Below are 17995 nucleotides of genomic sequence, written 5' to 3' on the forward strand. Positions count from 1 at the left end.
TTGTGGTTTTAAAGGGGGGCTGCAGCACTCTTGACTTTGGGAACCACTGGTCTAGACTAAGTTGTACCAGACAGTACCTGTCTGGAAATAGCTACACCCAAAGACCCCCCCAAAGCTTGATGTTAAAAACTAGGGTTCACCTCTGGGTCTTGCAGTTTGGACACACAAACAGGATTGCTTTGTTTAAAAAGTCATACTGTAGGAACAATGAAAAGTCCGTTTGTATTACTTCACGGTCATTGTGCATCTTTTTGGGTAGGTTACTTCTCCTAATGGCTGTTTATTTGCTTTTCCAACAACTAATGTCAACAGCTGCTTAACACCATAGACTGTATATAAAAGATGGACATAGCCACCATAACATCTAATCATTTACAAAGCCCTGTTTTTGAAGTCACAAGCTAGGCCTGCCCTAAAGCATAACCTGTTTATCGTCATTCTCGACACGGGGCTTCATAAGTTACAAAGTATTAGAGTTTGAAACCATAAATTCATCAGGAAATTATTTACTGGACTTCTTTTTTTTAACCAGAAGAATTGTCCCCCTGCAGGACATAAGAAAGAATGCAGTGTTGCTGCTCTTCCTCTTAGCATCCGTGGCTCTGGTTGCATTTTATATACAGTTTATGACACGAACAAGACTGCTGTGTTCTTTCCTTTGACTCTATTAGAGGGTCACCAGGGGTGAGCAGCAATAAAAAGAGAGATGGACCTCTGCACTTCTTTGAAAACTTTAAAACATTAACACTCGCACAGTTCATAAATGCTCTGACTGTTTTCCCACATTACTCACTGGCTCTGTTGGAGGTGTATCCAGATTGAAAAATGAAAGAAGAAAAACAGCAAAGCCTGCTCTGTGTGTTCGTGTGTGTGTTCGTGTGTGTGTGTTCGTGTGTGTGTGTTCTCTCTAGGGAGCATTACAGGCTACAGTTTGCAGTAATAGGAAATGTGCTGTGAGCTTGAACTTGCTCCCTGGATGAGGTTGATTCACAGAAATCAGGCCTGTTATGTTGTTGCTCAACCAGTCACACATCTGCTGAATGCCCCCCCCTCCACAGGCACACATGGTTCCTCAAAGATGCTCCTAGTCAGGCGCTCATTCATATTCACACAATAAATTCTTCTCAATGAGTTGCTCTCTGCTCGAATGTTGACTAATCTAATACAGGCACACACAGTGAGAGTGACTGATACCATTACTTGCGTTTGTATTTAGGCTGCAACCATTGTTTTCTTGGTTAAATGCATGCTGTGTTAAATAACAGAAAACAGTGCAAAATGTTCCTCTTCTCTTTTTTTTTGACTGTAGATACTCAGACTGTGGTCCGTAACCCAAATATATTCTCTTTTTGTATGATCTTAAGTAGAAGGAAGCTGACAAAATTATTTAATCTTTTCTTTGATTGACTGATCTATGAGCCACAGATTCATCGTGCATCGCTGTTTCTGCATACGTCATGCATCATTTAAGATGTTTTGCAAAGATAGGTTGAGTCACACAGGAAAACAAACAGAAATGTGGCACATAGATCAGATTTCAACCCCTCTAACCCAAGAGGTATCAGAGGGGTCACATGTAGTTGCAAACTTACAAATAATCATCCACTGAATCCTCCGAGCTTAACAATAAGTTTCAGCTCACTGCTTGGCTTCCCAGGCTGAAACTTTTACTGCTGTGGTTGATTATCGAGGTAAGCTCTACAAACCCACTCCTCGGTGCTTAGCACTAAGACAGTTAGTGATTCACCGGTCTGTTTAGCAACCCTCAGGAGTTGGTAGAGACCAAAAGCAGAGCTAATAGAGAATAAATATTTAATTCAGCAAGACTCCAAATGAGCCGTGATGTTGCTCTGTAGCTGCCAGATGTGTCGGTAAGCAGCTGTTTGGTAGCAAGTTCAATATGTCAACCTATAAGAAGATGTTTACAACTTGTGTTCACTGCCCCCAAGTGGCCAAAGAAAATCAGGACCATTCAGTGCAGTTTTATCGCCCCTTGTTTCTAAATTAATGATCAGTTTGTTACCAAACAGTATGATTTTTTTGCTTTTCAGTATTTTTTTACAAATTTATTTTTTCTTTTTTATCTTTCTATATGATTCTTGTTTTTCCTCTTAGACTATATATTTATGTCATTTTCCCCACTTTATCTCAATCTTTCTACAGGGGAAATTATTAGAAAACCTGAAACTTGTAACCCCTGAATCTGATGTAAATTTCTGCGAACAACAGTGACTTGCAGCTGTGGCAGCGATTTGGTGCGAGCTCCCTTTTAGTCAGTTCCTCTTGCACTGACTCAGGTCTCTCTAAATGAGTCACATCCTTGACCTGTCTGCGTCACTGTGCTTTTTAGTGATAATATTAGACGCTGTGGTTGAAACTCATAGCGTTAAGGGTTGTGAGGGAGAAAGGTGAATCTATTCTTCTGATGAGTGCGCTCCTGTCCTGTTTTTTTTGCATGCGCGTAGGATTAACGCAGGCATTCCTCAGGCTCATGCACTGTCACATGCGCTCAAACTCATACCGTGCACAAAGCAGTGGAATTCGTCCTCCCCGCTCTTTCTTTTGCCCTCCATCCTTCCTTCTTGCCGTGTCTTTTACTGTCTTGTCTGTTTCCTTTTGCTGCTTCTGCACACTGCCCCCCCCCCCCCCCCCCCCTCCATTTTTTTTTCTGTTCTGCTCTCTTGCATGTGTCTGTCCCACAGGGGTTTGATCTACTTAGCCTCCACTCCACTTGTTTTGGAGGTTTGTGCAAGTCACAATAGTTACTGGTAGCTTAAATGTAACAAATCCATGTTCTAAAGGTAATAAATCCGGTATTCTTAAATACTGTTTAAAATTTCACATAGAGGTGGGCAATCTGATGCTCTTCATATGGCAGATGATGAGCTTTTTCACAGGAACTGAGCAGATCACGTGAAGAAATACCAACAGCATGAACTATGCCAGAGTGCAATTAATTGTGACACATTTATGGCAAGCTTCAGTGAATACAGATCAATTTGATAAAGCTAATTATAAGCTAAATCGATGTCAGACCGTAGTCAGTGCTTTCGAGATTACATTTCAGCAAAGATAGGTTGCTCTCCACATGGACCGTTTACCTCCATGTAATCAAAGCTCGCTTAAATATGATTGTTCAGTATGGAAATGGAAATGCACTGGCATTTATGTAGCACTTTTCAAGGAGGACATGTGAACTCCACACAGAGAGGCACCAGCTGGGGTTCAAAAAAAGGAGCCTTCTTGCTGTGAGGCGAGAGCACTCCCTACATCATCATGCCACAATATAACTCGGATAGTACCAGAAATCCTGTCCCTCGCCTGCAGATGCAATGTGCAGAATCTGTGTGTAGAGTTTAAGATTTGTGAGTTGTGCCCGAAGCCTCGGGTTGAAGTGTCAGGCTTTCTTGTAATCATGTGATCACACGAGATTTTGTCTGTGAGGAAAATAGATCTTTATGTGACTGTTTGCCCAGATTGCACACTCAGCATTTTTGGCTTTTCTGTAGAGCTGAAACAGTTTAATGATTAAATAATTATTCAATTAAATGGTCAGGAAGTCAGGGATTTTATGATTCCAGCTCCTCATATGTAAGAAGTTGCTGCTTTTCCTTTGAACGGAGTTGCAGATTGAATTTGAAATGTTAGTCAAACACAGCAGGATGTGACAGATGAGCTCGGACTGAAGGGCTCTTGTGACTTGCATTTTTCTTTTTTTTTTTTTTTTACAGTTTTCTGTTTTATTTTCTGACAGATTGTTTAAAGAAATCAAGAAAATAATGTCAGATGAATTATTACAGCTTGTGATTACTTTCACTCTCAAAGTCTGCTCTTTGAAAAACATTTCTTTATCTATTATAAACCCATTTATAAACCCATAAATGTGTGTGACACCTGAATACTAAATGTCATGGTTTGACAGCATTTGACATTCTTTTAGTTGTCAAACATCAAAATTCCTGATGTTTGGCACATACGGCACGCTCTTGTTTTTAAACTTTTCATTATATCTGCTGATGCCCTTGTCTACACGTGTTTCTCTCAGTTATCACTCAGCCTTCATTTCAGCAGTGACTTCTGACCCAGACATACCGCAGGCCCTTTACACATGGCTGGCTGAGTCATTCGTCCATGTGTGTGTGTGTGTGTGTGTGTGTGTGTGTGTGTGTGTGTGTGTGTGTATGTTTATGCCGTCGGCTACGTTGGCACTCGTTTGCATGTGAGGGTTCGGAGGCTCTTTAGGGCAAAATGCGTCTGTATGGATCTGCTTTGAAAAATAGAAACTAAAATGAGGTCCGGTGTAAACTGCGCCAGGTAAAACTGGTGTGTCGTGACTGCACAGTGTGTAATGACTGCACACAGCTGTGTGCAGTCATCTGAGAGCAGTCTGGGATGGAGTATTTTTGCTTTAAATGTCCTTCACTTTATAAGACACATCATCATCCTTCTGTCCAGCTGGCTTCAGGGTTCACCTGACTGAGATGGGAATTTGAGTAGTATAAAATATCTCCATATGCACTCTTACTTTCTGAGCGTCTTGTATATACTGTTTAATTTATTAAAGCTTGGATCACTGCTGGTTTTGTTGGTGGTGAACAAACTCGCAGTGTCACGAGTTCACGCCACATGCCTCAGGTCAGACAGACACCAGAAAGCCACTCATGTCTCATTTAAGTTTCTTCAAACACAGCCAGCCTTCGAGCCCTGCCGCAGGAGCTTACATCATGCTCATTTGTGTCCTGTGATATTTTTAGTTTAATTCGTCAACCTTAAAATAAGGCTACAGAGGTGATCGCACAAGTGCAAACTGCCTCTCTGACCAAAATAGAAAAAAGAAGTGGGAGGCCTCAGTGCACAGCCGAGCAAGGTGACCACAGCTTGTAGTCCTATAAGTCACTTATTTGGCAGCTTTATTAAATGTCACCCCTGGGAGCCAGATTGAGCTGAGCAGTACACAGCGTTGCATGAAATCCTTTTTTTTTTTTTTTTTTTTTTTTTTTGGCAATTTCCTGCATGGAATAGACTCCCATTTCTTAGTACAAGAAAACAGATGAGTAGCAAATCTACACAGACCATGAAAGTTTGACCACTGCACACTTTGAGCTAAGTTAAAGCAGATGTTTCAAGTTTTCTAGCTTCGGGTTTAAAAGATGATGTTTTTTTTTATGGTTTTATTTTACTAATGTCAAAAAATTAGATGTTAAACTGCCCAAGTTTCTATAAAAAAAAGGTTCCCTTTTTTAGTTATGGATTACAAATGGGTGACATTTTTTTTAATTTATATATCTTTCTTTCAAGGAAATTGGCACATGCTTTTGTTACTTCCACCAGTTTTAAAATAGTTATCTGTTAAAGGGAAGGTTATGATTATCAGGAAGGTTGATGCTCTTGTTTGACATGCTACATATCATTTTAATGACCTTTCTGTTTCTGTGCCTCTTAATTGTTCATTAAAGGAATTATCGCACACTAATCATGCACTCCTTGTGTGTTTCAGGCCCACAGTCCCAAGCTGACGACTCCCTGCTCAGATATCCAAGAAGTCCGGCGTTGCAACCGGCTGGAGATGCCCGACAACTTTAACACATTTGTTTTAAAGGTCTGTGCGGGATTTCAGCTAAACGGAAAAATGACGCTTCCTCTGAGATGCTGTAAACTCTCTTTCCAAAAATTGTAGTTTGGGATTTGACCACTGAGTTGTTTATGTTCACATTGCTCAGATCTTCACCGTTCAGCCAGAACAGGATAAACATTGCCATTTCAAAACTCACAAAGTGGAGCTCATTTAGACTTTGCTGGTTTAAAGTGAAATGATATTTCACCATAAAGTCTTCTGTTTCTGCCTGAGCTGAAAATGCGTCAAACATAAAACGACTCAGGCAAACAGTGTTGCAGCACTGTTGCTGCTCTTCAGCCCTTTGGCGTGAATATTTTTATCTTCACCACTATTTTAATGACATTTTGTTTGTTTATTGAGCACATTTGTGTACAGTAGAAAATTACAGTCTTTGTTCACAGTGGAAAAAAAGCAAACTACAAAGTTTTCACAACCACAGGAGCGAGTATTTGATAGTGGTTTTACGCATCAGTGGTGGAGCTTTAACTTGGGCTGCTCCTTCTTTTTTTTAGTACGTTTTACAAAAAAACCCTCATGCCTTTGTTTTTCATTTCAAAAGTTCTGCTTCACCCAGAGGCTCTTGATATTGATAGTATCTCTCCTCACTAAGGAAGTGTCGTCCTGTAGCAGGTGCAGACTCTTTTTTTTTTAAAATCTCAGCACAAGAAAACCAGTACACCCCCCTCAGGATGTTTGACTTTTTTTTAACGGTAAACCTTTTGAAATTTGATGGAACATCTTGTTATGAGTTTTTTTTCTTCTTTACTTATTCAATTGTGTATTTAACTTGTGGTGGTTATGCAGTGTTTTATAGTGGTGTGCAGTCCTTTCCTATTTTAATTCTGTTGTAATGGACACGGGTTTTGTCATTGGAAAAGGGTACAGAAATAAATAGAAATGGCAGCATTATTAAGCACTCTCAGTGCAGAGGTCCAGGCCATTTCATGCATTTGCATCATGTACATTTTTGTGTGTTTTTTTTTTTTTGTTTTTTTTAAAGCATCTTTATCTCTGCAGGTTAATCGAGGTAGCCTGATATTTGAGACAGACAACGAGCAGCAGGTCAGCTCCTGGACCACAGAGCTAAAAGAATGCATCAGCAGCAGGTGAGTGATGTGGAAACACAAAACAGCAGCCTAACACGTGCCTTATTTTTGACCCGTTCATTGCTGTTGGTGGTGAAAATTAACTGAAGATTGAAGCAGCTGAATTATTTTTGTATTATGAGACAAAAACTAAATCACAGCTCTGTACTGTTAAAGCTTCAATCACACGGGCCCAGAGACTGGTTTGCAGCCTCCAGTCACTGGGGAAAATGTGTATTACCAGACCAAGCGGTGCTGGCTGTTGCTACATGGAATCAGTCACAAAGAAGTTCATGGTGCTGCACCAGAAACCTCCTTGTGATCACTTCGGTCGGTCGCAGGCCGTTGCTGTCGGCTGTTTGCACGGAGGAGCCCGACTTGTCTGCAAATACTCACTGACTACTGGGTGAGCGGTTTTCAAGTTTCAGTACCGCTCACCTGCGACGCAAACCAGAAGCAGAGAACATTCAGCTTTTAAAGTAAAAATTGTGTCCTGCCAATGCAACCGACACATTTTAAAAGGTGCCTGAAGATGACGTTTGTTGTCATATCGTGTTATACAAGTGTAGTTGTATTGAATAGTCTGCAGTATCTAGTAGGGCAGTCGTATTTCACATTTACAGATATTTCCCAACTTACTTGGTTTCATTTGAATAACTGGTTGTGGCACAAAGAAGAAAAACTTGGCAATATTTCACACAGAATTCAAAGATCAAAGGAATAAATGTGTACAAATTTGTGAAGCATAACTGTTTCTCCTTTCCCCTCGCTCAGTTATCATTGTTAGAATCACGATGCTATCCCAAACTGTACGTATATAAAGGGTTTGTCTTGGCTCAGAATGGGCGTTTGGGGGGAAGTGTGGGTGACTTTGCATGTAAGCAGAAATGCTGTGTAGACCGGCTACAACAGTAAAGTGCTGCTCACATAATCAGTGGTTTAATAAAGTATGTAACAGATAATAATCCATTGCTCACGTTAGCCATGTACTGCAGAACAAGCCCATTTATTTTTAGTAGTTTATGTGCATGCTTGCTAATGGTACTTCCTTGCTGTACTTTCACTTCTGAGTGGAAATTGGGGACGCACTGACATAAGAGTATTGGCCAATCTCTGCTTTGTTGACTGATATAAGTATACTAGCAATTAAAGTGGCTTTTTTTTATGTTGGTGGCTGTTGCATCTCATTGATTTTGCTGCCTAAATGTTCAAAGAAACTGTGAGGAAAAGCTGAACTTTCTTTGTTTATTTTGGAACAAAAGGAGGAATACATAACAACATGAACAAAGTATGCAAAAAAGGAAAAACAACTCACCTGCCAAATTGTTATTCTAAACATGAGTATCAGCCAAGAGCTTCACATGTCGAGAGGAAATATTTAACACTTGGCTGTTTGTAGTGTTTGTGGGTGTGCTGGATGTTTGCTCGTCCTGAGGTATGCTTGTAAAAGAAGGTGAGAATAGCTGTTGATGTATGTGCATATGTAGACAAGCGGGTATGTGTCTGTGTACGTGTGTCTGTGTACGTGTGTGTGTGTGTGTGTGTGCATGTCCAGAAGTATATTTATCTGTTCTTCGCAGTTTGCATTTGCTCTTGTGTAAGTTTACTGTAAGAGCTTGGAGCAGGTTTCAGCTTTGTTCAATTGAAATATTCTTGTTAACTGATCAGTCAACAGTTATTTAAGTCAACTTAGCGTTTGCGCTACACCTTTGAGAAGTAATGGATCACGTGTAGAGAAGAATAGTTGCAATAAACATAACTTTTTACAGTGAACTGGGTTAAAGTAGGAGACAGCTTTAAGGGTGTTTTCACACCCGCAATGTTTAGTCCTTTTAAATTGAACTCTGGTTTGTTTTCCCCCCTTGGTGCAGCTCGTTTGTGCAGATGTGAAGAGCGTAATCGCACTCGGGTTTGGACCAAAACAGTCCGGTTCCAAATGAACTCCAGTACAGTCAGTTTATGGTGTAAATGTGATCCGACCTTGATTTGACCCAACTGCCAGGTACCCGTTGCAAGTTTGAGCTAAACGCCTTGAGCCATTTCGGACCAGAATAAACGAACTGTAGTTCCTGTCACCTCTACTTTGGACAGAAAAGACTTTGAAATATTAGAGCCGTGAAATTGGGGGTGGGGTGGGTGAAAATAATAACACTGTTTGCTTCATCAAACCACCTTTAATTGTTCAGGTTAAACTGATCAGATTGAAGGGTCATACCTACTAAAGAGCTCTGTAAAGGCTAAAGGATAAATATCACCGCAGGGAAAAGAAGAGGTTTAAATACGCAGAGTAGGTCACACTCCTGAAGCTTATTATGTTAAGCAATAATCAGTGTAAGCTGTACTCGTAGGAATACCCAATCCTGAAATAAAAATTAGCAATGCACAAGTTTTCTGTTTCTCATAACAAAGACAGTGTGTGTATTTGTATGTGTCAGCGTGCGTTTCTCTGAAAGGAAGTGTGGGGGAGGTCTGAGACTCGGAGAATCTCGGGGCCTTTCTCATTTCTGCAGATATCTGGAAAGGCACACAGACTAACTTAGAAAAATAACTTCCGTTAAATTTTAATAAATTACAGTATAAAAGTCTCCGTATCTGACGATCCGACTACAGACCTGAGTCCTCAGGATGCCTTAAACAAAGTACATGTTAGATTATTCAGGGCTTTGTTTAGAGTAGCAGCTGGCCTGCGTGTTGCATTATTTGAATGGAGCTCTGTAAACCTCCGGAGCCGGGGGATGTTCCAATAAGATAAAGCAAGGTTTGTTTGTTTGTGTTTTATTTTATCTGACCCAGGCTCATCTTTTGCTGCAATGTTGCATTAAAAATAAAATAAAGGACATACCGGGAAAACTCCCCAGTTTACTTGGTTGGACAGCTGGACATAACTGGACCTTAAATGACGTGGCGCATGCAGTAGAGCCCCTGTGTCATTTTAACTCAGGCTTGTTTTTGTCTAAATTCCACCTCGTAGCATCTAACACTTTGATCATCATGACTTTTCTTTTGTGTCACTTTGTGCAGCATCATCAGTGCTGTTCAGACAAGCCTCAAATATAAATATTCATTTTAATAATTACACTTGAGCTTTACTTTCGGGGTTCTGACATCTAATCTGCCAACTTGCTGTCACTTAGATGAAGCAGAGTCATTCTGAATGCTGTTAACAGCATCCATACTTTTCCTGCCAGTACAGCTCAAAAGGTCTTGTGTGGAAAAGGCTTGTTGTCCAAAAGAGTGCAGCATCATTTGTGTGATTCATCATGCTGAGACTACAGAGAAGCTCAAAAGGCACAGAAGAGACATCAGAGAGGCAGCGTGAGGGATATAAACTCATATTTTCCTTCAGATGTGGTAGGTGTAGCATGTTTCAGGTATGCTGAGGGCTAAACTCTAATCTTTGAAGCTTTGCTGACTGAGTGAAATGATGTCTATACTTATTCAGAGCAAAATGATTGTCACAAAGAAGAACAAGAACACACACACACAGTGAGAAGTAAAGAGTCTTCCTGTTATTCATTGCTCTGCAAACTCAAGTCAGCATTTAAGCAGGATTTTACTCCAACTTCCCTCTTTAACCTTCCCGTTCTCATCTAAGTGCACAAATGTACCGTGCGTGTGTGTGTGTCTGTGCGTGTGTGTGTGTGTGAGTGTGTGTGTGTGTGAGAAAGAGAGAGCAGTGAAACAGAAGAAATGTAAGTTCAGATCTCAACTGGACTCACTTCCCGTCTGTGGCTTTGTTTGCCTTCAGCCTGGTGTTTCCTCCATGTTCAGTAGACTCACCCCACAAACACACACTCGCTTGTGTGTTTATCCTTGTGAGGACTCCCTTTAGTGTCATGCATTCCTCAGCCTGGTGGGAAGCAAATAAAGTCTATGGGCAAAGTTTGGCCCTCTATCAAAAATAATAGGCCTCATTTAAGAAAAAAAAATGCTTTCAGTTTTTAATACTGTGCATCACAACATTTGCAAATGTAAATATATATGCAAGGTTCCTCTCATAAATACAATTGTGTAACTGCATTGTAGTAAACTATATTGTACTTCAGCCAGTCTTTAGACTTGTGCAGTGCACAAATTGACAGATACTGTATCTGTCAATATTGACGATATTGTAGTATCTGCCAAACAATATTGACAGATGGTGGAGCGAGCTGCGGCTCGGTACACATACTAAACATATTAAATATACCTCTTTTGATTCCATACACTTAAGCCTGAAGCGTTACTGCTTTTACACTCGACCTTGTGGACGTCCAGTCTAACAAAATGGAGCCATTCAAGTGACTTCTTTATGTTGTAGATTAGTGTAGAACTGACGCAGAATCCAAGTTCACAGATCACAATTGTGTTTGAGTGAAAACCAAATAAAGGATCAGTCGTGAAGGGCTTTCGATGTAGTACTTTTCCTTATAAAAGCCCCACTGGCAAATGGGATTTAAGTCAGATAAGTGCATGTAGACTAAACAGTTTCCCAATCCACCTTGAGGCTGCATATTGCAGTAAATATTGAGGTTTTTCAGACACATGACTGCTAATCACATGATATTAACTTCTCCACTATTTTGGACAGTCATGGTGACGATGTAGGTTCAAGTGAATAAGGCCCCAGTCACACAGGCTTAGAGTCTGGTCCGCGAACATTTGGCTGTGCTCGGCTGAGAGGGAGTCGCTGGGAAAACGGCTGCTAAAATCCCAGTCAATGCAGGCCTTAGAGACCAGTCAGTGACCCCTTGGCAACCATGTGTCGCTAGGGAAAAATATGCGTTCCCCAACGAGTTGGCAAAAACCTCCTCTGATTGCGTTGGTTGCTAGCATATTGCTGCAGTTGTATTTTGAATGGAAGTGACAGACTTGTCTACAAACACCGTCCAGCTGCTCTCCGGGCTGTAGTGAATATGTGAAAGGTGCAACACAAACTGGAAATGGAGACGGGTTGCCTTCAAAGTAAAAGCGGCGCCTTTTGAAACATGTTGGCTGCAACGCCGAGGCATATCTTTTACTTTGAAAGGAGAACCATCACCATTTCCGGGTTGCACTGCACTCAAGTTTTACTACACCTGTTTAGTAGTTGGGTGTTTGCAGAAAAACATGAAAAGCTACAGGCAACCGTGGCACTGGATATCTGTACAACTACACATAAAGCATCTTAAACCGCTTTTCATCACAGAACAGAAGGCAAAAACTGACGTCCATGTAATGGAACAGTGGTCAAACTTATGTGACTGTAATGTGGAGAAAAAATCCCAAGCGGACTCCACAGTTAGAATAACATACATTTGTTGTAAATAATAAAGCGTGTGTAATCCAAATCTGCTCTTGTCTCTCAGGTCAGTCAGTGTGGATCTGGAGCCCCTCCCTTCCCCAGCTGACAGTTCTGCTCCAGCCAGTCACAGAGCGAGCACAGAGCCAGAGAGTCAGAGTCAGAGTGAGTACTGGGATGAGGGGACGTTACCTCTGATAATCAGGGTGTTTCAAAGCTATTGAGTTTATAGGTCACAAAGCTTTTGTTTCATCCTGTTTGTTCACATGTGGGTGTATTGATTAAATCGGACAGAAACAAACATCTTCTTCCTCTGTTCTTCCCTGCAGGTCCTGCACCCTTCACCCTGCCAGAGCAGGTAATCCAGAAGACAGATCACTTCCTTTTCTCCTACCCCTGGTTCCACGGACCCATCTCTCGCGTCAAGGCGGCCCACCTGGTTCAGAGCTCCGGGCCAGAGGGACACGGGGTGTTTCTGGTCCGACAGAGTGAGACACGCAGGGGCGACTACGTCCTCACGTTTAACTACCAGGGGAAAGCAAAGGTACAGATCAGTATCTTAATACAGTCGTGCTGGCAGTTGAGGATTCTCTTTAATCCTTTTTTATCTGTAAACATCAAAATTGTATAGACATGGTTTCCTAACAGCAGTGGTAGCAGTTTATAGAAGGAAGTGTTACACAAGCATTGATAAACAAGTGTAAACACTGATCACTGTGGTTAGGAAGAGAATAAGGCAGCCAAAGTCTGTTTCCTCAATGTTTTTTTTTTTTTTTTCCCTCCCTGCAGCACCTGCGCCTCTCTTTGACAGAATGGGGTCAGTGCAGGGTGCAGCACCTGCGCTTCCCCTCTGTTATGGACATGCTCAGTCATTTCCGACTCTTCCCTATCCCACTGGAGTGTGGAGCCGCCGGAGCTGTCACTCTGTCCAGCTTCGTAGTGGCGGGCTCCACTCCACCTTCACAGGGTGAGACTCTTACATTCAGACCCCGTTCAAATAATAATGTGTGCTAACAATATTTACCACAGAATTAGTAGTGTGGTGCACACCCACGCTTACTTTTATGTATGTAGTTTGTGACAATAAATAACGGAGCAGTGGTCAGTAGCTTCTCCAGTGGTCTGTGGTCCTACTCCACCATCTTGGACTGACATTCCTAGGAGCTCAGAGTATCAGTGCATGCATGAATACTAAATAAATGCGTTTGTCATTTCTATAAAATCGACACCTTTAGCTACTCTCACGTCTTTTTTGAAGCCTGTCTGTGTTTGTAATTACCACACCTCTGATTTATTTCCTCCTGTTTCCCTCAGGTCAGCTCTCAGGCGCTCTCCTGGTCCCATTCTCCCTCCATCGCTGGAGCTCTGAGCCCAGCTTGGCTCACTGCAGCCTGGCTCGCAGCTCCAGTCAGCTCCCTTCCTCCTGCTCCACTAACAGTACCACCAGCACCAGCATTTCCACTCCCAGCTCCTTTAACCAGTCTGGAATTCACTCTTTTACCCGCACCGGCCTGGTCCCTGAGCCCACCGCGACAGCCCCTCCTCCACTGCGTCGGAGCGAGTCGGTGGGTCGGAGGAACCTTCACCGCCACCCCAACACCCACGCTCCCATCATCCCCCAGCGGGACTCAGACTATGAGCTCGAACCTGAACGGGGTCGCAAGCGGGCAATAGACAACCAGTACATGTTGCTCTGACCCCTCCGAGTCAAACACCTCCATCACCTCTGAACCACAGCAGACACCTGTGAAGCTGACATGCTCGCACACACTGTCTCTCACACGTGCACGCACGCACACACACACATACACACAGAAACGATCATTCAGATGCAGCTTGTTGCTCCCTCCTACAGCTACATAACCTGATTACAGCAGACTCATGAACTTGAGTGAAGAAGTCTTTCTCTGATGAATGCATGCCACTGTGTATGTAAAAACACACACACACACACTCTCGCTGTGTGTGTGTTTACCAGTGTCAGCCCCTCACATCCTCCACCCAGAGTGTGCACAGTGAATGTATTTTCAGAGCTTTATAACAGTGCTGATTATTGTTGTTCTCTGTGAGAGTGGGAGAGTCAAATGACTAGATGACCTAAAGCCCGAGCAAAAAATAGTTTTCTATATTTCTATTCTGGCCATTTTTATAGAGGTGCACTTGTTTTCATTTCTTTGGCGCTTAACCTGAACTGATGGGAAGGCACTCCCTGCAAAATTGGTTAATTTAAAATATTTTTAAAAGACATTTACTCTCCACACGAAATTCCCAGTGTGGAGCAAAACTCCCATCTGTCTGTTTTTTGTTTGTTTTTTTTCCTCTCTTCACACATACACAGACAAAGAGCACTCACTTTAGAGTGCTATTACAATAGATATTCTTCCACTTGTGGTTTATTATATATTTAAGTGTACCTTTAGTGCACTTTGGAAACAATGTGTATTTTTCTATGCACAGATTCTTTTGTAGAAAAATAATAATAATGATTTAAAAAAAAAAAAAGGAAAAAGGGTAAACTTTTCTTCTATTTTTGCTAGAAATGGATTGAACACCGCTTCCACTCCTTCAAACTTATAGAGAAGTACGGAAATGATTCAGAATCAGCTTTTCATCAGCGCTGTTTTTGCCTAAATCCAAGTTCAAGTTGTGTGTCTGGAGGTGAGCGTTGTGGCTTATGAGAGATGAGTACAAGTGTAGTCCATCAGTCCATCAAGGTTTTGTGGTGTCGTGTTGAATTTTAATCGCCTAAGGCAGTAATACTCAACTTACGGGCCAAATCAGGGTCACGTTGAGTGTCAGCTGGATTCAGTAAATAAAAGGGGTGGAGCTTGTTTAATGTGATGATAAACTTTTTAAATGTACCCAAAGCAACTGCAACTAAAATGCAGCTGCATCTGTTGAATCCCATAAAAGATGTTTACCTGTCATATCGTGTCAGTCCCAGTTATTGTAGTTAATAAGTCAGGTCTTTTAAAAATAATTTCACAGGAGAGTGAATTATTACTGTTAATTCAGCTTATCCGATAAATATTAAAGTTTATTAACTGGCTCATAGATGAATCATTTTTTTGAAAGTGGCACTGGGCCAAAGCAAGTTGAGTATGGCTGACTTCAGGTTTGAAAAAAAAAAAACCCAACACGGCACCACAGAAATAATTTCTGCCACAAAATCAGAGAAATTGGAATGATAAAATAACAGCATAATTTTAATATTTTACCACCCTGCAGCCCTGAGCAGTGGTTTAGAAGGTGGATGGATTTGGTGCCGCTGAATTAATGACAGAAAATTGTACTTCTGCTCTGGTGTGTATGCTTTCATGTTCAGATGCGACGTCTAAACTTTTCTCACGGTCGCCATGCAGGAAAAATTAAGTACACCCCGTTATTTATCAGCTTGTAGAACCACCTTAAGCAGCAGTAATTTGACATTGTTGTTTTCTGTATGACTTTTGACCTACTCTTCTTTACAGTGTTGCTTCAGTTTATTGAGCTTTGCGGGCATTCATTCATTCATGCGCAGCTCTGTTAAGGTCCGGCCACAGCATTTCAGTCAGGTTGAGTTCTGGACTTTGGGCCGTTGCAGCCCCTCAATTCTTTTTTTCAGTCATTCTGTTGTAGATTTGCTGCTGCGCTTGGGATCCTTGTCCTGTTGCACGACAGATGGCCTCACTTCCACTCTAGAAAACTTTATACAAAGGAGATCATGGTCGACTCCGTGATTGCAAAGTGTCCAGGTTCTCTGGCTGCTGAACAAGCCTGAGTCATCATCACCTCTCCTCCACTGTGCTCGAGGTGTTTGTGCTGATGTGCTTGTTTGGTTTTGACCAAATGTGGCGCTGCCACATGTCTCCACTTTAGTCCAAAGGACATTGTTCCAGAAGTCTTGTAGTTTGTTCATTTGCATCTTTGCAAACCTAGGCCATGCTGCCATGCTCTTTTTTTCCCTTTTCTTTTACAGAGAAGAGACTTTCTTCTTCCCAACTTTGATGAGCTTTAACATTTAACATGCTAAATGTGCTCATTGTGCTAACACACAGCTGAATGCTTCAGACCAGAAAACTGCCAGAACCTCTGCTTTTATAGAGGTGATCACACTTGCAGATGATCAGTTATGTGCATTTGATTAGCAGCATCTGGCTGCTACATTACTCTCTTAATTCCTATGGAAGCTGTAAGGGTGTACTTAGTTTTTTTAAAGGACTGCGTGGAGTAGTGTGTTCCCTTAATTTTTTAAGCAGTAACTGCTGCGTTTTTACTGATTTTGTGGCACAGGAAAGATTCACCAAAATAAAACCCAAGATTAATTTTGTACTCATACCTGAAAACGTGCCCAAAAGAAGACATGATGGCTTCACTCCAAAGAGCACAACAGGGGGCAACTTTATATTTACGGACCGAAACAAAGTAGGAATTAAATCAAATTTGGGCATTTAAAAACAGTCTGGTTGATTTTAGACTTTAAGGCGTGTGGAGTCTCAACCAAACCTTTTTCAAATCAGTTTTGTTTTGGGTTGTTAGCATTAAACCCTTGGAAGTACAAAGCGGCGTGATGCAGCTCCTGAAAAACTGAGGTGACTCAGTTAATATTAACACGCGCTTTTTTTATTTTTTATTTTATTTTATTTTATTTTTTTAAAACTTCAGGCAAATCTTGATCATGTTCCCTCTGTACTTTTTTACACTCAGCATTAATTCTATTTCTTAGTATTTTCTGCATAAATTCACCACAGCGCCTAAAAACCAAGGAAGGGCTGTGAAGTTAATGTTTTTTTACACTATATGTTATTTGTAATAGAACTTGTTTGTTTTAATCGTGAAGGTTTGGTTTCGATCAGCAGAGCTTTGAAAGCGTCGACACCAGCGATCGGATGTTGCTCCTCTGTCCTCCAGCTTTGTGTTTCTGTGCACTTGAACTGGATTTAATCAGTAATGTAAGGTGCCTCGTGAGTTAATCACCGTAGCTTTTTATAAGGTTTAATCCACCAGTTTAAACTGCCAGGCGTCAACTCAGGTGTAAATTTTACCGCTGTGAGCTGACGTAACTACATTTATTATCAGATGTTCTTAAAACGAAGCCTTTGGCAGTGATCGCAGCTCATTTCTGTCCAGGGGACCACTTTGTTTGCAGTGGTTCGTCTCATCCCAACACGTCTTGAGGTCCCTCAAAGGGCATCTAAAGAGCTGATTTTGAACCTGACAGCATGCGGCCACACATGAACACAGAATGCGTCACGAACTTTTGTCACACGTCAAAACATGAAATGTCATATTTTCTGTAATTTTTTTTTTTAGTAATTGAAGCTTCACTGCCATTTGCAGCGGGATTTCTTGGAAAATTGTGTTCTAAGACTTATCTGTCTTCTAACCTTGCTTTAACACTAACTTTAGCTGATGATTTTAGGTTTACCTGCAGTAAATCTGTGCTTAATATATGGTTTAGACATGATTCTGTTTGTTACTCTGTCCTCTTAATTGTAGTTTGCTGGGAGTTTTTTTTTTTTTTTATGTTTTTTTATAAGAGAAAAAGAAAAATGGATAAATGCAAGTCAATTCCCTCCTAACCATGACCACAGTGAGATTGTTGTGATTACTCCTCTCATAACAGCTTTTTCTACCAAAGGAATTTTTTTTACAATGGTTGTGTAGTTCTTTTTAATGTAATCGTCATGATCAAGACTGACATCTTTCAAGGGGAACAAAAACAAGAATGTTTTTGGCAAAAGTACGGTTGGTCTTCCTGCCTTTTTTATGTCACCTCAGTTTTATTTCTGCTAAATGAAAGCAACGGTAACAGTCACTATATATATATATTTTTTTTTTTTTTTAATATTCCAGTCCCCTCTCTTTACAGAGTTCTCTTTAAGGGAGAATGACTGTGCCTTTTGCCAGAAAGCTGCTGTTGCTTTTCCCCTTTTTCCAAAGCTCAGGGTGTGATTGTGTTGTGCAATATCCAAGAGATGCCCCGTGCTTCACACCTCTTCATGTTTGTGGCTAGGGAGCTATCAGAGGCTTGGAGGGATGACTTTCGGTGTC

At 41.3% G+C, this 17995-nt stretch overlaps 1 protein-coding gene across 2 annotated transcripts in view; it reads left to right on the forward strand.

Moving 5' to 3' along the window:
- Positions 1-15127, forward strand: part of sh2b3 (SH2B adaptor protein 3) — a 62739-nt gene extending 47612 nt beyond the window's left edge. For both annotated transcript variants that reach the window (XM_030738100.1, XM_030738099.1), the window contains exons 3-8: positions 5498-5599; positions 6635-6723; positions 12030-12127; positions 12292-12506; positions 12752-12929; positions 13277-15127. In XM_030738100.1, coding sequence (XP_030593960.1) covers positions 5498-5599; positions 6635-6723; positions 12030-12127; positions 12292-12506; positions 12752-12929; positions 13277-13659 — 1065 coding nt within the window. In that variant the 3' untranslated portion in view covers positions 13660-15127. The remainder of the gene's footprint in view (positions 1-5497; positions 5600-6634; positions 6724-12029; positions 12128-12291; positions 12507-12751; positions 12930-13276) is intronic.
- Positions 15128-17995: the final 2868 nt, after the last annotated feature.

The sequence above is a fragment of the Archocentrus centrarchus genome, chromosome 9 (assembly GCF_007364275.1).
Source record: "Archocentrus centrarchus isolate MPI-CPG fArcCen1 chromosome 9, fArcCen1, whole genome shotgun sequence".
NCBI classification, from domain to species: domain Eukaryota; kingdom Metazoa; phylum Chordata; class Actinopteri; order Cichliformes; family Cichlidae; genus Archocentrus; species Archocentrus centrarchus.